At 40.0% G+C, this 27024-nt stretch overlaps 1 protein-coding gene across 1 annotated transcript in view; it reads right to left on the bottom strand.

The window, feature by feature from the left end:
* Positions 1-27024, bottom strand: part of ADCYAP1R1 (ADCYAP receptor type I) — a 104410-nt gene that overhangs the window by 63695 nt on the left and 13691 nt on the right. Inside the window, exon 2 of the mRNA XM_026072298.1 lies at positions 15424-15529. Within this exon, the coding sequence (XP_025928083.1) occupies positions 15424-15529 (106 nt within the window). The remainder of the gene's footprint in view (positions 1-15423; positions 15530-27024) is intronic.

Here is a 27024-nt window from a genome sequence, read left to right as displayed (position 1 = left end):
TGCAACTGTATATTAAGTAAGCTAAAATATATTGTTCTCCCATCAACTTGTAGTAAAGTATATTAAAAAAAWAATAATAAAAATAATGAGACCCAGGAAGAGCAAAAGAGATCAAAGACACTTTCAGTGGCTTAGATCCCTGAAACTGAGGAATGTGTTAGATGCAAATGCCCGTAGGAAGTGGACACAGGAAAGCCCCCAAAGCTGAACTGCTAGAGGCAAGATGACTCCCCTGATTGTGACAGCTTTTGGATCAGGTCCTTTGTGAACAAGCCTGGTGGATTTATCTTTCCTTGTCTAAGGAGTGGGAGAKAGAGAAAGAAATGGGAGACAGTGATTAAAGAGCACTGAAGCTGCCATCACTACTAGACCATTTATGGCAGAGGAATGATAACATCAGCTTCAGTTTCCACACATATAGAAATGCATCAAAACTCCAAGACTGCTGGTTTACTCACTGTCTCCATCAAACCAGTATTGAAGATGGTAGTTTTGTATCAGCAGTCATGGCGAGAAATGATATTTTGGGAAGAATGCGTATCTTAATCATATTTGAGAAAAAAGTGTCTGAAGATCCTCCTTTTCCTTTGTCTACTTCTGTAAATGAGGACTTAATTCTAACAAAAGTCAATGAGATTCTCCATGTATGAACCTCTTACAAGCTGAGGAGTAATCATTTTGGAAAATTTAGAGGTTTAGAAAGAAAAATTGCTGCAGTGCTAGAAAGATGAATTAAAAAGGAAATATGAAGGAGAACTAAGACAGCTGAGTATGCTAATCCCTCTCCCTCCCTTCTCACTAGAGGAGGTTAAAGTCCTAGTAGGAAAAGAAATTGTTTTGTGATGCTGCTTGCAAAAGTGTGTGGGCAGGGAATTACACTTACATATGAAATAATAAATTACTATGAAAATTTGCATTCATATCATTAATACTGTCCTCCTGGTGATATTTCTTGAACTTTGGAATAATCATGGAAAAATAGAAAACAACACTAGAGGGACCAGCGGAGGTCAAAATCGTTTCCTACACACAGGCAGGATAAACTATAACTAAAATCTAAAGTTTAGGAATTCTCTTTGTCTATGATATTATTATCTGGACAAAGAATTAGAAAAGCATGCTATAAGGCACAAGCCTGCATTTGTGAGATATATAGCAATGGTCCAGATACTTCTTTCTATTTCACCCATTGGATGGATTTTGATTTGCAGGGACTGTGGTAATTTCAATGTTATATATAAAAATGATAAATTTCTTCATGGTGTTCTGAGCATGAACAGGTGTCGAATTACTAAGCAGACAAAAAACTCACCCCTGTTGAAAAACCAAGCTAGAGTTTAGGAAGTATTTATAGATATAGGTATATATTTATATAGGTATAGGGTACAGATATATATTTACATATACCCTCAGATAGGTTAGTCACTGTCCAAGGATTAACCCTTTAGAATACACATAAGAAAAAAAAAACTTAGAAAGTGCACAGAAATTGCATCATTTGTAACCCAAGCAAGAAATCATTTCCATGTGTACAGGAGTGATTAGCTGTTGTAATTATACCATTTGAACTTTTCTTTATCAGTTCTTGGTCCTTGAAGGACACAAATGAGAGATTCTGATATATCCTGTATAAGGATGATTAAGAAATAGTTCTACTCCCTGAGAGTACTGTATTTAATTTTGTTCCAGCTTATTCAGTTACAATAACAATGGGTTCTGTTTTAAAGTAGTTTGCAGGTTTGCAGAAAAGGGGTAGAATTATATTAGTCATTTGGCTGTATGACCAAAAAGCTGGAGTGGRTTCAAGTGCTTTTATGTCTTGGGAACAAAATTCAGACATGTTCTCAAAATATATGCAACAGTCTTTCAGTACATTTTAATTAATTGTTTGTGGTCATTATTCCTGTTTGGCTTTGCTGTTGTCACATGGTTTGGTAGTCTCGTTACATACCCTAACGATCATTTTTCTGTTCTAAAGAACTTCATTGTGTGTTGACTTCTGTTGCCAGTAATTTCTCATACTGGGCCTGGCTATTCACTAAATCATACTACCTGCAGCTTTTCCCTCATTCATAAATTAAAAATTATTCTAACACTGCCTTTTGTTTTGGTTGTGATCTCTAGTTGCTTTGTTTCACTGTGCATGCTTTGATTTGCTTTTCTGTAAAGAAAGTGAATCAATCAACTCTAGCAACTGTGTGAGCACGAAATGCATGGCTTRATTATCAAAGATGTCAAGCTGCTACTGTGGGAGAGGCAGGCATTCAGGAAGTCTGAAAATCAGACCCTTAATGCAATCAGAAAGGCAGAGGAAAGGATTATTGAACGGAGCACCTCCAGGTGCTTGTCCACAAGACTCAGCAATCTGTTCCTGAAGGGTGAAAATTGCACCATCAAACTCCAGACATGTGCCTTTACCTGGCAAAACTAGATGGTAGGTAGAGAAGAAGTGGATATATGTGAATTGTGTAGAAACAGGGAACCAAGGCCCTGGAAGTAAAATAAGAAGCTAAGCTGTCTGATATTGTGGATACACCTTGGGTAGGACTCAGCTTGCAGATCATGACACCTTAAATTAAGTGTCTTAACATGCAAGATGAATCTCAGTATCTGTCCATCAACTGTATAAAGAGTCTAGGAGGACTAGTCAGCTAACTCAGTCAATAAATTAGATGTCTAACATCTGGTGATGCAATTGTTCCCCAAGAAGGCCATTTTCTCCTAAATACAAAGCCTAACACAGTTTTCTTTGCTGGAACACGTATTGAAAATGCCTGTTGAAATCAGTGGGAGTTTTAGGTTGCAAGCTGACAGGAACAGAATTAAATCTGGAAGGTAACAAGAGCTGTTCCTGGTGCTGACCACACAACTGTCACAGGGCCTGTTCGTTTGCTGCAGTTATTTTGGTAAAAGGAACGTTTAAGAATTATCAAAATCTTGTAAGTGTAATTGATCTTTTGGGAAAAACAAGCTGGCTATAGCTATAAATATACTATGGGCTGGGAGGCAAGTCTGTTTGGACACTTCCACATGGCTGCAGGCTCACAATTACTTGTGCTAAAAGGGAAAGTGCATCTAAAACACACATCTACGTTATGGTGCAAGAGGCAGGTAATTACTTTAATTCATCATTAAATATATAAGGCACCATAGATTCAACAAGCTGTCAAAATCACGAGCCATCATGGCATCCAGAAACAAAATGCAGACATGAAAAGAAGCAGATAAAGCATTTATTTTAACTCAGTCCTGATCACTCTGAAGTCTGGATGGCTAGTTATTAAATCCTTTTCCTAAATTCTACTGTTTTCCTACTATCTGGCAGGAACAATGCATGTAGTTGAAAACAAAAGCGAAAAATAACTTGTAAAACATTCAATATTCCCTTAGCTGTGAAATGCGAGAAATTGCATATCAGGAATTCCACATCAGTAGGACATCAGATATAGATATCCTACTAATAAAGTGCGTGAAATCATCAGATTACCTTAAATACATGTCAGAGATACATTGGTTGAATCACCTTTCTTTTTTGGCTACATGAGCCTACATGAAGAGCTTTAACTAGATATTCTGTTTTCAGGCTGCTAATGTGTGTTGAGATGAGTTCCACCTTCAGACTAAAGTATTGCTGCACCAAAGAATAATGCATTTCTGTGGTGGGATTTCTATTAGAAAGTGAAATCCAGAGCCATGCTCTGAAGCATAACAGCTGAGATCCATAGGCCAAGTCCATTTTTTTCTAGTATAATATTTAAAATTCTTCTGTCTAGGATGTAGTACTTCAGGACACCAAGCTATATGACCCAAGAAATAAAACATCACATTCTTTAATGTAAATTCTACTCTTAAACAAAAGGCTGTAAAACTGTGTGAAATTGAGAGATCTTTCCATTTTTCTTCTCCTATTTGTTCTATTTCAGTTGAGAAATTTGGGGAAGGAATTGCACGTTTTCTTTTCTACATTTTTGAGAGGAGCAAATTGCCATGCACGCTCTGAGTTAGCAGTGCTAGCTAGCGGCTCCTGGGCAAAGCCAAAGATCTCCTTCTCCCCACCCACCTCCTCCCTTGCCCAGAAGCTAAAAAACATATAATGAATACTGGACATGTATGTAGTTCCTGATGCCTTGCTCATCCAGTGACGGAAGAGGCCCTGAAGTTCAGCAGATATTGGTTGTGTCCACTTCTTACATCTCTTCAGAGTCATGTAGAGGAGAATGCCATCTGACCCATAGTCGTTTCCAAAAAAAAGAAAGGATAGCTTAAGTTCCCAGTGATGTAGAATACAAACAACATTGTGGAAAAGCAGGGCTGAGATACAGAGAAAGGGCTGGAGATACTGGTGTATAAGGTATTATTATGCATGCAAGCTTCTTTGCCTCTCTGCTCTTGAAGGGAAGTAAGACTGAATTATCTCATTTTTGCCATGCTGAGAAGAGTGCATGCAGATATTTTTCTGCTGCTTAGCAGACTGAGTTGTTAATAACTTGTTATACTGCTGTAGCTTGCTCATCTGTCTGAAGATGATTTAACTTACTGCTCTTCAGTCTTATTTTGCTGAGGAAAAATCAATATGCAAAATCTGTCAGGAGTCCAAATTATTACACTTATTCAATTACATATATTATTGAGTAGGCAGTTTCATATAATGAAGCTCTTGGCTTAAGTTTGTAAGGGAGGTATATTAAGAAGTAGTGGATGTAGCTCAGAATGAGTTGAAACAAAAAATGAAATTGTACAGTTGGGCAATTTTAGTCCCAGGTCACCTGTGTGAGAATATCAGTGCTTGGTGAACACTTGTCAGGGGAAAAAAAAAAACAAAAAACAACAACAAAAAAATTCAAGGTAAAGAGTAGGCTGCAAACTATCTCTTGGGTCTTTGGTCTAACATCTTATCCATGACTACAGCTTCCCAAGTAATCCTACAGTATACATTAATAAGGAGAGGAAAGATTCCAAATATCCCAAACCAGCACGTCAGCAAGTTCCTCCAGAAGCCCATACACTGGTGGAAATGAAGTGGTTCTTAACAGCGTGCAGAAAATCTTCCARCTGAAGTTTGAAATGAAGTAAAGCCACTGAGCTTGGTGGTAACACTTTCTTGTTCCCACCACATTTAGTGATCTCCCACCCGTGGTCTAAGTAGAGGTAACCACTCCCATTAACAAAGCAACCAGTAACCGAGAAATGTGTTTGCCAGAGCGCTATTCATCTGACCAACTGCCAACATCTATGTTTGAATAGTCCTCAAAACTTTTGTAGCAATAAATAGAAATAGGCAATCCTAGAGAATAATGTTTCTCATCTGAAAGCAGACATCTGAAATAGCTCTGATGACTCATTCCCTCAAAAAACTTCTGTCCATTGATTGTGAAGGCAGCCTGGGAAGAGTAGCCCAGATAAAAATGTCTTTGTCATAGAAATCTAAAGTTCCATGAGATAAACTCCATCCTGTCTCTCTGAAAAAAAAAATATTTTTTATTATTTATATATGTTATATATTTTTTATATATAACATATATTATTTATATTTTATTATTTATATATTTCTCATCATCTCATCAAGCTATAGAAAAATAACCAAGGAAGTTCAAACAGTGTCACCTTTATGGCAGGGTCACAATAGTCACATAGTACCCCGGACAATGAGGTCCAACCAGCTCACTTCCTGGGCTGTGCCATTGCTAAGTCTATTAAAGCTATCTCTAACGATAGACTAGATTAAGGATCAAACAGAGAGAAGGCGGAAGTGGAAGGTCACTGCATGATGCTTGATGACTCTCCTTGTCGTGTGGTGTAGATGGCTGACAAGGCGAGCAGTCGCCATGTAAATTAATGACCACGTGTATGATCATGGTTTCCCGGAGCAGTTCAGCGAGTGGAGCCCTGCTCCCCCCMCACACACTGCTTTGAACAGTCTTGTGCAGTCCCCAAGTCCATAGTCCTGTCAGCTGATGAAAACTGGTGTCACACATTGGGTCTCTGCTACACCATCTCTAGTCCCTTCTGTGCTTCTTCCCAACATGGAGTCAGAAGAAGGAGCAAAGGTCCAGACTGTCATGACCATCAACAGGACACGTCATTACATGTGGGGAACTACTGTGGGATGGAATGGGAATCAGCAGATATTTTACAGATCCTTCATAGCACCGGAGTGATAAAACATATCCTCAACACAGCCAAGAATCTGCCTTTCTGTCTGTATTGGTAGATCCTGTTTTATTCAGTGCCAGTACTTTGTGAATTCATTAACAACAGAAGATACCAAACCTGAGATATCACAGACGGGATCAACATTTATATTTTGTCTTTGAACTATTTAGCATATGCATCAGTATCTTCTCCATCCTTCTAGGCTTCTATAGGTTCATTCAGAGATCACAAACTATTGATGTGCTGTCCTTTGGATAATTCTACTAATATAACCAAACTAGCTTATAGCCTTGTGGAGGGGTATGTTTGTGTGTGTGTATAGTAATCCTGTAGTTTYTCTGCTAAAAACATCCTCTGTAAGGATTTATTTGCACAAAGACAGGCATTTGGTGCCACCTCAGATGCTGTAGGGAATCCTAACTGTTTTCCACTTGCCACTACAGATAGGCCCAGATCTTCTGCAGGTCCTTTGTCAGGGTGTCTCCATACCCTAAGGAGTTTAGGAGGCTTAAAAGGCATGGTCTGTTTATCCGTGTGCATCTGGATCAAGCCCTAAATCTCTCCAAGGTTATTCTCTAAAAGAACAGCTGGACTCCAACTTATTGTCCTTACTGTTTGCCCTGTGTTAGAAGCCACAATCATCAGCCAAGCYATTTTCTCTATAAGTATGGAACAAAAGGAAAAAAAAAAAAGTCCTTGGTTTAAGAACTTATTGGATACTAGAACGCAGTTTACAAGAAAATTCTAGGGTTCATTTAGGATTTCTCTGAAATGTAGTCGCTGCCAGCGCAGAGAAATTCAAAGTCAATCAGTGTTCTCTTAGCGTGTGTTCTATCAGCAGAAATAAAGATCCTAGAAACCAGTCAGCTGTGCCATTGATTCTAGCAAGAATCGAACTCACTCTCTCACTGCTGTGTTTATCTCAGTGAGACTAACAGGCTAAAGGAGCAATAAAGACTCACTTTTGTCAGAAAATAAAGCAGAGAGCCACAGAACATACTGGGGGGGAGGGGGGGGAAGATGGCCCTTTAAAAGAATATCCAGTTATCTGACAACTGACTCACCTGTTTTACAGAAATATAAGCTGTTTTTCAGGACCTTCATGAAAACACAGTTTGCATGATTAGGAACACTTGAATTCAGCACTGAAATAAATCTAATTCCGGAGCAGATGCAGCAGCTGCCTTACAGGAGACAGCACAAGCACGTAGTTGAGAAGGGGCTGCAAAGATCTGATTAAAATCGTACTGAAATGACATATGATCACACAGCTATAGTGATGAAATGTTAATAATCTTTTTTTTATTATTTTTTTCTGACACAGCATTGCAGACTTAAAAAAAACCTAAATGACCATAAGCAGCCACAGCTTCCATCTTCTAGCGAACCGGAGAGTAGTGATAGCTCAGAGAAGCACAGATATGACCGTCACTCACTTCATTGCATAAGTTTTGCTGACACTCATCATTCATTTTTTAACTGCAGTGACCCAGTATATCTTTCAAGAATACTACGCTCACAATTATGGCCCAGGGCAACATGAATGCAAACAGTCCCCCCATCTAGCCAGCTCACAGGTAAAAACCATCCCAAATGATTCTACTCCACTTTGCATTTGAAAATGGATATAGTCCTTAAAAAGAAAAAAAAGTATAGGGGGAAAACCCTCACTTATTGGTGGCCTGCAAGTGTACTCTAAAGAAGCTGTCCCTATTTACCCCAGATCAGCTTCTCTTTGCCCATCGTGTATGCCATACAGCAGAAGGTAAGACAAGGCTTCTTGATTCTATTTAACCCTGGACAAAAAAAGAGACGTGGTGTGGTTTAATGAACTAACTGTCACCATAGAAACAAGGAACTCACAAGTGGAGCTGTGTAAATAATTGATATTTTGTTTCAATGGCTAAACCAAAAATAAAAAAAAGGGGGAAAAAATCCATTCAATTTAGTAAGATTTTTTTCATTCTTTTTGGCTGACATGAATTATAGAGGGTTGGACGGATAGACAGGAAGTTTTATTTTTAGCTTTTTATTTCTATTTGCAACATTTCTTTTATTTTTAGCTCCAATTAAATTTAATTAGTAATACTTCTGAAGGGAAACAATGTTCCCTAGTGAAATGCCAATACATTTTTTTTTCCAAATTTGTTAATGAATATTATTTCTCAACATGAAGCTGCATTTTTCAGTAAATAAACTGTTTGCATAAAAATACTTTTATTCAGTCCCACTCCCAGAAACTAATATTATATGAGCCAATATCTTACCAAGTTGCGTGGACAAAACCCATTGCATCTTTTATTTTCTTTTAAATCATGTTCCTCCATTACTGAAGAAGAACTCCCCAGTAGTTCTGGGGATTACTTAAGTAATATCTTTGACAGAGCCAGCTAGAAATTATTTTAAGTGTATTATGGAATGGGAATAGTCTAGCTCATACACAGGCTTAGCTGAATGTTATCTTCAGAGCTGCGGGTATTAAAATCTAATACCTTTTGTTTTCTTCTCTACCCATCTCCGTGGAAGTCCAGCAAATACTGAGAAGATGACTGAACCTTTGCAAGGCTCGCAAAGGAGAGAGTCCTCACTTAAACTACTACAACACTGCTGATCGTGTTGGCAAAACGTGTTTTTGCTGCCCAAGGAGCTAATAGAAATTTCTGCTCCATTACAGCAATTCTTGCATCCTTTCTCTGAGTCATCTTAACTGACCCTTCCCAGGTTGGTGATCACCTCACCTAAGTTTTAAACGTCTTAGACGTACCATGCATTTTAAACTTGTTTTCCTGCTTTCCTCTAGAGTCAGCAGAGAGAAAAAGGCTATTCCAGAGAACAATTTATCCCACATATGTCCGGAACCCATGCCAGTTTGAGAGGAATAGTCCTGAGCAAGGACCCACAGTCCTTCACTAGGTAGTTAGTCTTAGTTTAGACTAGACATCTGACTTTTTAGTTACTAAAATCAAGTAAGACAAATCACATCCCTGCAGACAAAACAGTGGATAAAAAGAAATACTAGTAGGATTTGGGGCTGGAACTCTTAGGAAAGACACCAAAGTATATCTGCTGCAGAAAATCCATGCCAAAATATTTCTCTTGTGTGAATATTTCTCTTCTGCGTGATGCACCTATGGCCCTACACACTCCACCAATTTGCCATGGCTTGGCACTATAATGTGGGTAGCATGTGATACTGAAGCAAAAGAGGCAGTACATTGAGGATGGATTTTCTTGACACTAGAATTTGTGGGATTACCAAAGACTCTAGTGAAGTATAGTACAGAGGTGCCCAGATTAATGGCAACCCAGCTAGATCTGGAAGCAAAACTTGTAGATTTGCACTAGCACAGCACCGCCCTGCAGCCAACTCCTCTGTTCCCAGGACCAGAGCTATGATCTCACTTTGGAGCTGCAATGGACTCTTCCAGCTCGACTGGCACTAATATTTACTTCTCCATATTTTGTCTAGGATACAACTTGGATGTGCTTTTAATCCCTGTTACTATCAATCCTTCACTTGCAAAATGATTGTTACCATACTATTTCTTTTCCCGGGCAGGCCATGACCCTGTAAGTACAGCTTGGCTGTAAAGGAATTAAAAAAAAAAAGCACTTATGATCATGAATGGGGATGTTAGAGGCTTTTCTGAGAGACAGGAACAAACTGGTAGTTCCCTGGTGGTTCACCCAGTGGAGGTTTGCCCAGCCTCCAGCAGAGGCTGGCAAGAAACTTTTCTGTAGGTCATTCCAAACCAGTTTATGCGTGACACAAAGCCCTTTCTTTCCCCTACCAAAGCTGATCCCACTACCAGACTTTCAACTTCCCTACTGTGACTGAATTTACRGTGGGTTTGCAACAACCCTTTTACCTCCATGTCACTCCATTTGAGAACTTTTTTTTTTTTTGAATACCATTTCCCAGCACCTACAGCTTGGTTTAGGCCCGAATTGTGAAGGTTTTATTTACTCCGGTACTACTGTGCTATTATCAGCAGGATTCACACCCACTGCTTCAGCCATCCATGAGGTAGACTTCTACATCTGACCTACATTTAAACTGCCTTTGTGTATAATGGAGAGAAATATGCACTTCTAGAGTCTCATCAATATAAGTTGGATGCCTAAAATAGGACAAGCGAATCACTTGTAAGTATTTATTTCCTTCCTTTGACCATAAACACACTCTAAATAACTATCATTAAAGCCTCTATACTATACACAACCAGAATTAGGTGACATGAAGCCATCCATCGTATCTGATGATCAGACTTCTAAAAAGACTATTGACATGAGGCATTCAGAAAAGAGCTAAAGAAAGAGTCAATGCCTGGAAAACAGAAATCAGGGAAGTTCTTTTTGTTTCATTTGCCCAAGAAGGAGTAAAACTTGATCATAGCTCAGTTATTGAGCTTTACTCAGGTGTCTTGTTCAGATGGAGATCTCTATGATAAAGATATCTGAAATGAACATGTATCCTAACTCTGGGTTTTTGTGGTCCCTCAATTCTATCTTGAAATTCTTGCTTGTTTCTACCWTCCCTAACCTTAAGTTAGCAGAAGACAATCTATGCAGTGTTATGTAGACAAATCCAGCAGCACAAAAAAGCATCTGTGACCTAAGGTAGACATATTCAGTCAGCCCAGAGTCATCTAGATCAGTATCCTGTCTCGAATAGGAGCCAAGCAGAGAAGATTTAGGTATAAAGACATATTCCCTGAGCTATACCTTCCCAGCTCCTAGCGATTAAATAGCTTTAAAAGATGAGCGTGAGAAGAATGATCAYAGTCCTATTGTTCCCATGTACAGCTGCATCAACATGGGAGGCACAAGCATGCATACAGAGGCATATAATGACATAAATTCTTCCCAATGCTGCCAAGGGAAATAAGAACATAACTAAAAGGCTATGAAATAACAGGAGGCTGATGAGGGACTCCATAAAAATCTAAAACAAAGAAACTGTGTTTCATCATCACAGGAAGAAGAAAACACTTTTCAAAGTCCTGCTGTGATTTTCTCTCTCCCTGCATTACCATCATTACCTTCTAAATACCACCTCCTACCCTGCTGGCACCCACATCAGGTGGGTACTTCCTGATAGAGTTCCCCTCTTAAGAAGGATGTAGGCACTTTATCCCTCCAAATACTTATTTCATTTGAATTTCTTTTCTTGGCTGGCAACATGTTACTTTCCTTCAAAATATTTCAGAGGAAGGGCTGGAGGAATGGGACTAGCTAACTAGGTGTGAATCTGCAGGGTGCTAAGCACCAGCCTGTCTTTTGAGGTCATTGCTTAAGGAATAATTAACTGCAAAAACTGGTCACACAAGCATGAATATCTCTACTGCAGTTAAATAGGTGGATGACATGAGATATCCAGCATTTGACATCTACATTTAAAAATATYCCATGGTAAGAATCATGGTCCAGATTCTCTCAAGTAATTTAGACCTCTAGCATGACCTAGTCAGTATTATACAGCCAAACRCTAAAGGATTCATCTGAAAAAATGTAGACATAAACAGTGTAAACATCTATAGCTGAGGTGGTCACCCTCACTTCCATRTACATCCCTAGAGAAAAGTAGCATGTTTAGGGCACAACCCATCTAATCTACTTTGAGGGTGAGAAGAATGATGCCCCAGACTCCACTTATTAGATATCCAGACCTACAGAASGAACATGCTGAATTGCTCAGTTGTAGTAGATACATTTGTGGATATCCACATTTAATTAGATGAGTCCCATAAGTGTACACAGCCCAAAAAACTCTCAGTCAGCATCTGAGTACTCCTGTGCCATTCTTTCCCAGCCACAGAGCTGGAAAAAGGTCAAGAGAAGCTGGATAGAAAAAAAAGGAAAAAAAAAAAAGAAGGGTGCGTACAGATCAGCAGTGTGCTWTAATGATTGTACGGTGGCAGAAAAAACCTCAAGGACAGTTGACAGCCAGAAGAGGACAACTGACAGTTAGAAGACATTCCAGCAGGAACTCAGTGCAGATTTACATTGGAATAGGGACAAAAACTGAAACAAAGAGATACTATTGCAAGAAATAACCTGGTCCCCCGTCTTGACAAGAGTTGAGCTTGAAGTAATCATTCCCTTCCTTTCTTTCTCTTCTGTCTTCAGCTTTCATTATTTTCTTTTGTCACTTTAATTCCCTCTCCAGAGCAAAAGAGTCAGATTCTGGGTCCTACTGAGATTTCATTTTCTTCAAATTCTCTTTTCTATCCAGACTTTGTAGGTGATGTTTGGGAGGGGATGGAGACATCGGGTCAGCATATGCCCCTTATTTCTTTTCTTATAAATGCTCCTGAAGAAGTTTAAAGCATTTAAGAGGAAGAAGTCAGGATGAAGCTCACATAAAACAAATAGAAAATCTCAAGGCAATCATTGTTTCTGAAGCATTATAGGCATTGCACAGCAGCAGAGGAAGAGAAAACTGCTGTGAAGAATAAAACAGTAATGAACATAACATCTGGGGATGAGAGCCTGAGGGGGAAGGAAAGGGGAAAATGTCAGAGCCCCAACACTTCAGTGGGCTGTTTGCTTTCCATAATACAGTGCTAGCCCTGCTCTTCAAGACCTGCAGTTAGAGTTCCAGCATCAACATTGTGCTTGCGTTGGACCTCACCCAGAGGAGCTCTAGGGAACCATTTAGTTCATGTTTGTGTTCACAGATGCTGAACACAGCAAGGGGGCAAAGCAAAGGGAGGACAGCTGAGTTAATGCAGAAAATGGGCACCCATAAGATGTTCCTCCACTTTTAATTTCAAAGTGCAATGCTCTCTGTAAAGTACTTTTAGCTGGAAGAAATATCAGTGCAGAAGACCAGGTCTCTAAACAGGACCAGAGAACCTACCATTACTATTATTACTTTTTGCGCCATGGGGGCACCTCGGTGTAGGATTCATGATCTGCAACGTTATTGTGCTAGGTACTGTAGAAAAACAGACCAGAAAGACTGTCCATGTCCTAGACTCAAGTTTCATACAGGGTCATTTGACTTGGTGTCACCTGAAACAAAAGAAAGTAGTTGCCTTGCCTACAGAGGTTACTGTAGTTCAGCTGATGTGCAAGAAGTTTTTAAGCCACAGTAACTTGCACATGTGCCTGAGCCTCCTTATACTCCCTAAAACTTCATCCCATTTTGTGTTCTGCAGCCCCTCTGAGGAGAAATAAATCCTCAGTGAATTTACATATGAAATTATCTATGGAATTTTGCACAGAGAGGTAGTCAAAAGGAGGAAGACATAGTTTTATGCTCCTCCTTGCTCTTGCATAAACAGAAGTTTACTCACCAGCCAGAAGGCATGTCTTTTTTCTCCCAGCTGTGTCTGACCAGCAGGGGAGTTATTTCCTATGCTACGCTTTCTTTGAAGGGAAACAAACTGAGAGTATATTTCTCCAGTACCTGTCATCTTTAATAAGTTTTATTGTTTCAGATGAATAACAAAAAAAATCCAAAATATTGGCAATTTTCACTTCTCCCAAGTGAAAAGTAACTTTTCTGGAGCAGGTGGAAACTGAGAGGGATCAACACATCGCAGATATGACTGCCTTAACCTTTGGGCAGTTACCACTTCTTTTGGGAGTTTCAGAAGCAAACTTCTCCAAACAGTGCTTGGTAACTGTTAATTTAAGAATCAGGTTCAGCCATGGTGAATAGTGCTCCATTCCACTAACAGACCCAGGAGATGGGTCTATTAGTCTATTAGAGATGATGGCCAATACATGTAAAACATGTTTACATAAAGTGAAAAAAAAAAAGAAAATAAAAGTATGGAGAAAGAGCAACGAAGAGGATCAAAGGAATGAAATGGCTTTTATACAAGAATACAAGAAATATGCTAGAAATCCTCATCTCCCAATGGCTCTGGACTTCCTCTACGTCTGAGCTGTGTTCTTTGAATTTGGAACAGACGAGAGGAAAGAGTGTCTCTGAATAGTCCCCCAACTATCAAAATAAAGTGGGATACTCTGGATCTGACTCATAAAAAACAAACCAGCTGATAGAATGGTCTCTTTTGACCTTGGAAAATCTTTGAATTCTTGAGTCAAAATAATAATCATGACATAATCCTTAGAAACATGGATCATGATCAGATTCTGACATCATTCTGTGGGGGAGAAACTGTTTTTCTCCTTCTGTCCTTGCTTATGACACTTTTGAGTGGAGGAAGAATCGGGAAGCTCTTCCGTAACGAACAAAGAGGTTCTCAAACACACAGGAGCATCCCTGGGGCTGAAATGAACTGCCTGAAGTACATGTTTTCCTCGGTTCTACCAAACCACAAGGTTCATTTGCTAGAAGCTGGGAAGCAGAGCAAAGATGAGCTGATGTGTGAGCTGAACAACAGGACTCTGATGGGAATATTTCTGACAGTTGAAATGAAAAAATGGCTTGCTGTAGAGGATGCTCTGGTAGCATAGATTTCTGCACCTTTCCCTCCCTTGCTTCCAGATTAGAATATACAGCCCGGAAAGGGGGACAGATGCCTCTACTATTTTATCACACACCTACTGCATTTTATCTGCAGCTTTCTGAAGTTTTACCAATTAAAGTCACAGTACAAGCGGTTTGGACAAGATTCAGAAAATGGACCTTGATTTCCAATTAATTTCTTTGTCATTCTTTGCCCTTCTCTCATTTACTGTTGACCACATGCAGCTCCTGCTGCAGTCAGTAGAAAATGAGACAGGATATTAAACTATTAATTTCTTCTTTGCTTGCTGCCTCAGTTTCTTATCTCAGCAATAGCACAGCTATTCCTTATCAAGATTACAGTCACCACAATGTTAAACCCTGTAAAGGTCTTCAGACCATGTGAGAGAGTGGCACAAATCATTGCTGAGATGGTGAAAGGGATAGAGCAATTGCTGTTACAGAACAGAAAAATGATGCACTTGGTCTTATGTCCAGTCCCCAACAGCTGCTGCCAGCTGGACCAGAAGAAAGCATAAACCCTATCAAGACCTTCCCAGACACATCTGTATTTTTTGGATTAGTCTTACTAATGCACCTTACTGTATCACCTCATATAAGGAAGCCAGCTCCTGACCTTAGATAGTAACCGGCAATTGCACTGGTACATCCCCATGGATTGATTCACTGTCCTTATAATGTCTCTCTAAGTTAAATTAACTGCAACATTACATATTACAATAAGCTTTTTGCACTGATAGTAGTTGAATCCTGTGCTCGCATAACAGGATAAGTTTAGAAACCATCAGTTCAAAGTGCACGTGCTGGCCCAGGCTGACACTCACCAGGAGAAGAGTCATTGAGAGGGTTCAGGGCAGCTGCCCTTCGTATCTTCTCCAGACAAGTCTCTTGCTCCTTTTTAATGATGCAGTTGGAGTGTGTTGCTGTGACCTGAAATGTGAAGAAAGAACAATTACAAATTTAAAATAGCTGGGGAGCTTGTGAGGAAATATTAGTAAGCTTTGAGGTCCCCGAAAAGAAAAGAAACAAAACATCCTTAGGAGGCAAGAGGAAACTACAAAGGACTCCTTATCTTGTTCAGAAGACTTCAGGCTAAACTGTGGAATTAGAGTGCTCATAAGGTTTTTCACGTTGCTCTACCTGTAAAAGTGTAATTTCTAGTGTGTTTGCTTTCTTTTATTATAGTTCTTCCTCATATAAGGCGGAAAGGAAAGGACCTCTAAATAAGGAAATCATTCAAAGGGGAATCAGAAATCAATTGAGACTCAGTTTGAACTTCCATCAATTTCTAATGAGTCTTAGGCATTACTTTAACCTCACTCAGGACTCAAAGCTAAATTAAAAGCTCTTTCTCGCAGTCTTTCACCCTGTCTATTCCTTAATGGTTCTTTCTTCCTTTCTTCCCAGTGAATACAAGGCAGCTTTCTTGCCAAAAGAGAATGCAATGCCAATTAAACAGAGATGACTTGATTCAAATCTCTCTCTCTCTCTCTTTTTTTTTTTTATCTTTACAGCTTTAAGGTAGTCCACTACAAGAAAAAAAAGTGAAGAAAAAAAGAAAAGAAAAGAAAAGAAAAGAAAAGAAAAGAAAAAAGAAAAGAAAAGAAAAATGAGTCTATAAGAGGAATGTTGTGGCCAACAGCATGCAAGCAATCTCAAAGCAGCAACAAAATAAGAATGGGACCTGTTCCCAGAAAACAATACAAGATTTTATTCCCACTGCAGGGAATGTCCAGGGGATATCAGTTTAAGGGAAATACAATCTCAGATTTCGCTAGATCAATTTAAAGGGACAATGCTAAGGTCCAAATTGTACTCCGTGGAAAACACAAAGAAAATCAGTGCACTTGTTGAAGGTGGGATAGGTCATCCTTGCTCGCCACAAGTAATCTTCCCCTGTTGCATATTTCCCATACCCAGTATAGAGAGAAGATCTTTTTGTTGAGGATCATCACTGTTAAGGATGGAGAACTACAGAGGTAGCAGAACGTACCTGCCAAGTGGTCTGTTTTCCCTCACTGGTTAAGTGTGAGCAAATAAATAGAATAAGCAATACCTGAACTTGATCTACTAGTACTTCAGGTTATTTTGGGGGCTTCATGCACATAGGTCAACTTTACTTCTCAGGAAAGGGTGATAGTCTCTAGCAGATGATGGGGGGAACAGTTTGGGTTGCTAATCCGTTGACCTGCCACAACACACTTCATATCCACTTAGAACAGACGCCAAGGCACGCATCATCCTAGTTTGGTGATGCTTGTGTTGTGCATGCTAGGAGGGAGGGAGCCATTTGCACACGTTTGACATTATGACAGCTATGAGATGCCATCCCTAACAGTATTTCAAACACAGAGAGGATTTCTGAATGAGTCTCTCCAGGAAAGCTTCATTCTCCATCTGCAGGAACCAGTAATGCTACACAGCTTCATCTCAAAGATCCAGAGCCATTTTTAAATGCTGTTTTTCCCAGGAATAAATTTCAGCAGTTTTCTCAGTGGGATACGTCAGGCATAACCATATTAGGTTTGTTTGTCTTCAAAACAAACCATGTTCCATCCTAAGGGCTCTCAAGGGCTTGGAAAATGTATATTGTCACAAATCTCTGGGATCTCCCAAGAACATAAAGGCTTTTGCTACATTATCCCCTAAATCTCATGGAAGACTGGGAAAATTGTGTTGGCCAACATTCAAATTCTGAGAATATCTTAAAAAAAAAAAAAAGAGAGAGAGAGAGAAAAGAGAAATAGCAAATTAACAAGGCTTGTGCTGCAAATACTGGCTCACTCTTCACACTTGCCCAGTCCCGAAAGGGGTGTCTTCTGCRGACCGTCTGAGTATATGAGTATAGCAGTTTCTATATTGTTCAGCATGTGCAGATTACAAAAGTTGTCCTTTTATATTTGCCAGGTCTAAGCAGGCAGGTTAAAAATAAACAAGAGGAAATGTTTCTTCACATGCTTATTGTTTACCTGTGGAACTCTTTGAAGCTTGATATTGTGGATGTTAGATGCTTATAGGACTTTTACGGATATAAAGTCCATCAAAGGATATTTAAAAAAAAGAAATCCACCTTGCCTAACTGTTGACATCCTGTGAGATAGTCATAGACCTTTAAGATACTCAATTTAGATTCAGTTTATAGTCAAAGGACAAAAGAGAGTGATTTATATTCTATTTTTGTCATCTTCATTAGTGCAAGGTAAATCACAGCCAGGACTTGCCTGACTATAAAGAGAGCCTAAGCTGAATAGCTCAGATTTTATTGTTTTCATCATAGACAGCTGTGTTTAGTCAGATGAATAAGTCTGGTCCAGGAAGTATTTAAGATGCAGACTGCCGGAGGCAGGGAGAGAGCACTGGAGTGATATGCTTCACCTGCCCCTGTAGCCTTCCCCAAGCTATCGCTATTGGCAGAATGTGACCCGCTATAACCTTCTTTATGTTGTTGCATAGCACTTTCCATCAACAGTCTTCAAAAAAAAATTATCAAGGAATGAGGATGCTGAGACAGAAGGCAAGGACAGACAGGAAACCGTAGCCTCAGCATCGGAGGAAAGAATAGGAGCTACCTGCCTTCTGCACTAATTATCAGTGCCTTTTACCTGAGAAAATCTCAGTCAGATTGTTTAGAGAAAAAGGTTTCTCCGTTGAATGCAGAGCTGTAATAAGGTTGTCATGATTTCCTCAAAGGATCCATATTTTTAATGTTTCTCCTTCATTATGGACTGAACACAGAGCTTGTGCCTTTAACTCTTGAGTCGGTCTCTAACAACTGAACAGCAGAGCACAGTTCAAATGGAAGTGTAAGCATGATCCTTCATGGCCTCCTGATTTTGCTTCTTTTGCCTCAAGGACATTTGCAATTTCCTGAATTCAGCAGAGACAGTCTGGTTTCAGTTTCCCAGAAGATATCAGTGACATGTGCAGTTAAAGAATACTTTGACACATACTAGAAAAATCAAGAAACCAGGTGGAAATTGTATGAAATTCATATTTTTTGGTTATTATTACTCCCAAAGGAGTGAAGGACTTTGACTCACAGCAATTTTGAAAAGCTAGTATTCGTACAGATAACACAAAATCAATCAAAAGATTTTACTTAAAAACACTGAAGAATCAAATTCTGACAAACATATTCAGATGAATGCTTTAAAACGATAAATGCAATCAATGTTTCTTTTCAGCTGTGAGAATATACAAAAAGACAAAAGCAGCTAGTAAAGACACTCTGTGCAACAAATTGATGGCTTTTCTTTTTCTTCAATTATTTTTATTAAGGTGGTTATTTTAGAAATAAACTGACRTGTGCTGTGCATAGCTTATGGTACCTAACTCTTTGTGGTTCCCTTGGCATTATAGCAATATTAATAGTAATCATGTTTACACCTAAATATATTTTCTCACACATAGTCTCAAGGTGCTGCTTTATTGTGAACTGTTCCATTAAGAAAGCCATTGCTAGTCCATAAACCTGAACAGAGCACCAGGTTAATGCACCTGTGCTGCTTCCAGACCTGACCTAGCCAGACATGTAAATTGGATTARCAGATTTAAGAGTCACTAGTTCGAGCAAGATGTTGCTCAAACATACAGATGCTCCAGGGAAAGAATCAGGTGGGGGGAATTTTCCCCTGTCAGGATGTCCTGGACACTGCATGGCATCTTCAATGGCAAAAGGCACTTAAATTTTGGCACTTGAGCCATTTCTTCAGTTACATCCAGTGGACACAGGTCTCCTCGTGTAAAACCATTTTCATTTCTACAAAGACCTGATCAAATATAGCATTTCGATACTGTTAATTGTTCTTTCATCTGTCATGTTTCTGTATTCTACCTGTAAAGGCCTTATTCAGAGTYCTGCAAAATGAATATTTCCATTCCATTCAGGATGTGTCTGTTCAGGCACCATGTTAATAACGAAAAACACAAAGAAAAACAGGGGAAAAACAAGCAAACAAAAAAACCCCTTCACTAAGTCCTTCGTGGACAGTCTTTTGCATCAACATAAGCTATAAAGATAAACAGATTCTGATTCATCTGTTGTCTATGTGTTGTCTCTAAAGTAATATGAGAGAGGAGTTTAATCCACTAGGTTTATCAGATCACCCACTTCGTACTGAATTACACTTGGTACTAATTCCATTATGACTATCAGTTTTAAAAAGTTAGCTAAAAAAAAATAAAATAAAATCCATTAGCATGTGGGGATTACAGAAAGGAAGCCTACTTTGCAATGGGAACAACATTACTGGATTTTAGCCCTATTCCTACCAAGCAGTGATTCAACAGGTCAAACCAGGGCCAAGGCTTGTAAATCATGATGTTAAAAATATAGGTGCTTGGGAAGGAGCTCTGATTGTCTGGATTTTTTCAGAACTGATTTACATCATTGCTGGTCCCCACAGCACTGGCTTGGCATTAAATAAATTGTTGTCTCCAGGAAGGCCTTACGTTGCTACTTGATTGCATTTTTGTCTGCCTGTCTAAATGGCACCCAAACTACTGTAATTTCGAAGCACTCCAGACTAAGTGAAAGGGTAAAGCGATTAGAAACTTATTCAAACTGAGGCACAATTGTACAGTCTGCAGCTTAGTTTTGACATGATGCTTTAAGCAAATTCTACACAAAAAGACAGAGCAAACTGCCAAATTAGGGCACTGATGCCTTTCAAGCTGGTTTACATGAATTTAAGATATGGCTCCCCGAGAGATGCATGTCTCACAGCAGATTAGAAAATAGCTGCAGTGCAGTCAGCAGTTCCCTTCACTTGATGGATACCTTCTCAACTGGTGGGTCTGGACAAAAGATGTGTTGTGCAACATGGGGTACTTCTGACAACATGGGCTATTTCTGAGTTTGCCTTAACTGGCTTTTCATCCTGGAGATCAGCAGTAAAACCTCTCTTTGAACATGATAAGGCATTCTCCGTACAGTTTCTGGCTTCTGCAGGAGTTGACATCTTGAGTTAAACCAACACGTTCCTTTATCCTGTCTCTAAGAGCGGGCAATCCCAAATGAGAGGCTCATGAAGCCTTTTACTGGAAGGGAAGAACCACTCGCTGGAAAAGTATTTAGAAATCCTGTTAGACCCAATGTACTTGAAGTAAATTTTCAAAGTTCAGTGACCAGTTCTGGTTGCAACTGCACTATGTAAAATGGGTTTCTTCTGTTGTTCCTCAGACTTTCTCCTCTAAAGATTCAGCTTCTAAAAGTTCAGCTCCCAATAACACATGCTAGATGCCTTCCTCCCTCATTCCTTGGAGGTCAGCCTAGGCCTGAAAAGATGACAGTCACCTACCAACATTGTAATTCCCACTGGTTTTCAAAAGTAATCAATAACAATGGGATTTAAGTGTCTGAAGTGTCTAGCCCTTTGTAAATCTGACTAAACCTTCATGGGAAGATTCTCGCCTCTCCTTGAGCAAACATGAGTGGAATGACCTAACTGCAGCCTATTGGAGGTGCGAGCCTTGTGCAGACCACCACAGATTGCTCCCTGGACACTCTCCAAGTTTTGGTACAGGCCATGGCAGGGCAGTCCTGGAACACGGCTCAGATTCTGGGCAGAGCCGTTAGGTGCAGAGCAATCCCGTGTAAATACAAACTTTATCCAAACCTCCAAAAGTGTCTGTCTTAACAAGCAAAAATGCATTTAATGGGAGTTGCAGGAAAATAATGCATGTGTAAATTGGTGAAATTTGTATTTGGCAGAGGAAAACAATAAGTTTTCTTTTTCTGGACTCTGTGGTTACTCTGCTTCAGACCCACACAGCCATATTTTATGCGGATTCAGCAGAAGAGTTCAGATAGATCAATAAATGGAAATGACTAGAGTGAAAGTTGGAGGGTAGGCTTTATCTTTGTTAAAGTATTGTGTCCTGCTGAAAAATGAGAGTCATATTTAAAGAAATCTGGGATAAAGTGTTCAGAGTCAAATGAACACCTGCAAGCAAGGGACAGAAAGAGATGAACTGTTTCATCTCTGACCACTCCAGGGCACACTGCTCACCTCATCTGGGGAACTGCTGATCCAACGGAATAATCATTTAGGTGACAATGATTTTGCTTGTCCAGCTCCCAGATGTGCTGTGCTAAATCAGTCCCCCATCTTTGCAGGAAGGTTGTAGTCTGGTCTCTTTTGGAGCATAAAGGCTCCTAGCTGAACTCTAAATAAGGGGTTTTATTGCTGCCAGCTGGTCCATAAGAAGGGCTCTGGCCATAGTCCTGCCACATCCTTAGAGCTGTCCTCTCTGAGAGCAGTAGCAACAGACAGAAGGGCTTGTTCCCCTCTCCTGTTCCCTCCAGAGGATTCTTGGGAGAAGCACACCTTTTATTTCACTCATCAGACAGTGCTGGTAATACAGAAATGTCCCCTATTAAAAATAGCCTTTGAAGGCTGCATTTGGTGTCAGAGCAACCCAAAACCAGGAGGGCATAAAAGATAGTCTGAAGCTGTTAACCTTCTTTTTCTGTGTTGTCCTGATTTTGTGTTTAGAGCTCCAGGCCCTCATACACCTCTGCTTTCATCTGGAGGCTGTGAGATCAGGATAACCCAAAGCTATTTTCTAGCTACRTATATGACATTTACTTTTTAGACAGAATCATATAATCACAGGATAATTCAGGTTGGAAGGGACCTCAGGAGGTCTCTGCTCCAACCTCCTGCTCAAAGCAGGGTCAGCAGTGGGGTCAGAACAGATTGCTCAGGGCTTTGAAAGCCTCCGAGGATGGAGACTGCACAACTGCTCTGGGCAGCCTGCTTCAACGTTTAACTGTCCTCATAGGAAAAGGGTTTCTTCTTGTATCCACTCTGATCCTCTCTTGTTTCAGCCTATGCCCATAGTCTCTTATCCTTCTGCCACACACCACTTTGAAGAGCCTGGCTCCATCTTCTTGATGACCTTCTCATAGCTTTTGGAATGCTGCTGTTAGGTCCCTCCAAAAGCCCTTCCTTCTTCAAGCTAAACAAGCCCAGTTTCCTTAGCCTGTCCTCATAGGCTGTCTTGGTGGCTCTCCACTGAACTTGTTTCAGCTGATCATCACCTTTTTTGTATTGAGGGACCTAAAACTGGCTGCAACAATCTAGATATGGTCTAACAAGTGCTGAGCAGAGGGAAATAATCACTTCCATTGATCTACCAGCTATTGTCCTGTTAATACAGCCCAGGACGCTGTTGGCCTTCATCTGACTTCCTCAGGATCTACACAGCTTCCCGTTCTGTAACATGTCCCAGAATCAAGGCAACCAAATAGCTGAAGGGATTATCACAGTGAAGAACTCTTGATGAGTTTCACTTGGCTAAGGCAGAGGGAATCTCTGCTAATGTAAGACTTCTTTCACTGTGAGGACATTGGGAAACAGAGAGGCTTTTAGGAGTCCTTCATTTGTCATGCTACCGGATGCCACATTCGTTTGAAAGGCAAGTTATTGTTATTACTCATTATTATTTGCCCATTTATACTTCATTACATTTAAACAAAAGCCCAGGGAGAAAAGATCTTAGACAGGAAATTTGTTTTGTGCAGGCTCCCAGCAAGTTCAATAGAAACCTCATCTGAGTCACACTTGGAACAGAGATGTGTGATGAACAGCTACAGGAGGCTGCAGAAACACTTTCTCCACACACACACATATATCCTACCCAAGGGAGAAAGCTTTAATTAATCCACTAATTAAATTAAAGCTATTTGCCCTCGACTACCACACACATTCCTTCCTTTCACTCCTCCCTACAAACAGTTCCAACAAGTGCATCTTGCTGTAGCTCTCACTCTAATATTCCCAAAAGGGGCTTTGGGACTGGGGAAGAACACTGAAGAACGGAGGCAAAGAGCTCATTACAAYGATGGTAATGTGAAGTACTCAAGCTCATTCTCAAATTCACTCCTCCTTTCATCCCTAAGAGATGCTGGCTCAGATATTGTGCCAAAGTGGTCATGGTGTGTGTGTGGGGGGAACAAAAGAACAAAGAAAAAACTCAAATCCCACAGGGAATCAAATCTTTACACAAAAAAATGAGCCTAGACTATCTTTCTCAGTAAGCCCTTCTTTCGTGTTCCTGTCTCTGGAAGGTTTCTCTGCGGTTCCACTGCAAACACTCAAGGGGGGAAATAAAGTACCTATTCATGAAGGAAATGAAGGAGCAGACTGAATGGTGTGTCAGAGCACCAACACAGTGAAACGAGTCGGCATTTTGCTGAGCAGAGAGTATTAGAAAGGAAGAGAAACAGTATAGAAAAACTTCCTAATGATAAACAGCGAGACCATACGCAGGAAAAGCAACATCACTAACAACACTTTACCATTTCTCAGGGAAAGAGAAGAGTCGGCTTAAGTGTCTTTTACGAACAAATAAGGAAGAAACATGAAGATGGGGCTTTGGTTGCCCTTGGGCTGTAAGCACTTCCATGGAGGAATGCACAGTGGTGGCTGCAGGATATTGCTGGTAAAGCTGTGGGACGTGATCTACCTTGTTCCTCTGCAGTCCCAAGTTATGACTGTGAAGAATATGACATAATTATGCTTTCCCGTGCATCTGTTACATTCACACTCATTTAGCATTGATGAGGTTCAAAGACAGCTACCAGCAATACAAGATGTTGCACCAATCAGTTGAGGAGCAGACATGTCACTCAGGTGGTCTAGTTCATTCAGGACTAATGAAAGCTTTTACTCTGCTTACAGGTGTCAATAATGAAACATTATACCGTTTTGGAACTAAAGTTTTCAAAGGTGATGAAATTTACTTTGTGAAAAAAAAAAAGTCTAGATATATGAATATATCCCTGTCGGATCAGGATGAAAAAAATATTGAAACAACCGAATTTTCCACATGATAGAAAATTCCAAATTTTGCCTATATAAAGTTATCAACCACTATAAGCCTTCTGTCCGGATTTGTACCACGGAGAATGCTACTACAGAGATGAATCAGATGACCTAATATAATAGGGATACTATTGTCATGACTGCCTGAATAATCACTACCTTATCTCCACATTTAGGATTGCTTCATTGCCATGCTGCTGAGAAGCATCAGAAGAAACTCCTCTCACAGCCAGTGAATGGTTTGGGCACTCAGTGCTGAAGAATATTTCTGGCCTAAGCTATCTGGGTGAAAAACTTGGTATGGAAACAGACGTGCAGCATCAGTGCTTGTTTCTCGCTAATGATCAAAATGAGATCCCAGGGTGACTTGTGCAGGCCTGGGCATTGTACTATAGCTGCTGAAAACTTTATGAGATGAATCTCATACCCATCCTTCTTTTTGGAAGCCGTTATTTGTGTGCTGTTTTTCCACCTTCAACATCTCAGATTTTTATTGGCCATCAGAAGTATTAGACTTTCATTGCGTATGGGATTTAATCATACCTGATCAGCAAGAGCTCTTTGACAGTTACATTTAAATTTAATTCTCAGAAAACATAATCTCTGGTGATATGCCGTTATGTCATGATAGAGAATTACCAAGTTCTGGGTAGGCAAACCATTGCCAAAGGCATGATCAGCTCCACCAACACAATTCCCTGCACTGACGCAGCAGCCAGTAGTCAGTATGTTTGTGATTCATAGTAATTTAGCCACATGCAACATTTCTGTCTTGGGCATTTGTAAACTCAAAAATGATACATTTTTAAAGATGCCCTAGACATCACTGAAAGTAAGCAGTCATGTTACCTGTGGTCTAGTATTTATCTCGTTAAAGTAAAGGAACCAGCACTTCAGCTAATGTATATTGACAAATAAAGCTTTGTCCTGGGAGATGTGGATTTGCGTTTAATCCCATTACCTATATTTTCAGAACCTGAGAACATGCAGCTTTGAAATAGGCTCATGCCTTGTGATCTGAATGCAATTCGAGTGTGCCCCACTCACGCACATGCAGTGAACAGGTGACAGAGTGCAATATTGGACCTCAGTTCCTGATTCCTGATATCACAACAGAACAGTAAAAAATATGGCTTTCACATATTCCATTAAATAAAAGCATATGCCCAGACTCACTATCAGTTGTGGCCCATGTATTAGCCACAATAAAAACACAATGGGCAGACAGCAATAACTGGGATTTTCAAAGGCGCTTAAGTGATACAGGAACACAATCCCACCAGTGTGCAATCGGATCTGTACTCCACACAAATAAAAAAATCCACCCAATTCTTTTCTTAATCACAGGAGTTGAACTCCAAAACATCTTAGATGGGATTCAGTGTGAYGCATAGTAGCATTTTCTTTTTATACACTGAAAAAGAAAAAAAATCCTGACCCACCAATCTAAATCCGTTTTCTGAAGAGCTGGGAGCAACAACACTATGGATAGGGAGCAGAGAGATGGACTAGCAGTGGGGGATGAAGTGTCCTGGCCAGTCCCACATCACACACTAGGCAGGGTACACTGTGTGCTACGCAGTACCACTGGGGCAGCTATAATCTTCTAACACTCAGTAAATCCTAGAAACCAGCCCTGAAACCTCCTGTTTTAATATTATTGTTTTTTTCTAACATGCTGTGCTATGACCTACTTGTGAGGTGTTCTTATAAAATGTTACCTGTAACTCCACTATACTACATGAGCAGATCCTCAAGCAGGCTTCAAGAAGTTCTGATATACGATGCATTACAAAATACAGTTGCAAAGTTACTAAAAAAAAATCCACAAAATTCCAGGTTGCATATCATCATCTCAGATTCCTATCTTGCTCTTTTATCATTACAGGACATGATTTACTCCAAGGAGGGACAGTATGCAGGGAGAGAGATGGTCATCTTCTAAGAGCAGATCTCCCCTTCAAAGAATGATTTTATTCCAAAAAACCCTGCAGGACTTGGATCCTTTTCAGACCCTGACAACCAAGCCACAGGTCTCGCTTGCAGAATCCTTTTCTGACCCAGATTCTGCTCCAGCATTTTCTGCTCTATCACAATAAAGAAATTTGCTCAGATAGCTGAAGCGAGACCTTACTGGATAAGGACAGAATCGGGAGGCATTTTATTTCCCCCCGTGGTACATCCCATGTTGTGTTCAGCCCCAACAACATACAGCAGACATCTAAAGTGTTAAACCAACCATGCCGGCTGGCAGGTACAAGGACATTTTTAATGCAGAACACGGTGGCACAGGGGCTYTCTCCACAGATAACAGATGCTTCAGCTGTCCTGTTTGCAGCTGACTGCAATGCACAGACATTTAGGATTCAGAATCTTTTGCGTATTTAAGTAAGAGACAATTTTTCAGTGTCCAAAAAAAAAAAGGGGGGGGGGAAAGAAAAATAACTTTAAAGCTCCAGTGTGCACAGATACTACTATGCACTAAAAAACTTATGTTGGCCAATATTTTTAATCACAGAATCACAGAATCACTGAGGTTGGAAGGGACCTCTGGAGATCATCTAGTCCAACCCCCCTGCTCAAGCAGGGTCACCT

Source organism: Apteryx rowi, unplaced genomic scaffold, assembly GCF_003343035.1.
Source record: "Apteryx rowi isolate R43461 unplaced genomic scaffold, aptRow1 scaffold_109, whole genome shotgun sequence".
Classification (NCBI taxonomy): domain Eukaryota; kingdom Metazoa; phylum Chordata; class Aves; order Apterygiformes; family Apterygidae; genus Apteryx; species Apteryx rowi.
This window is presented reverse-complemented; position numbering and strand designations above follow the sequence as displayed.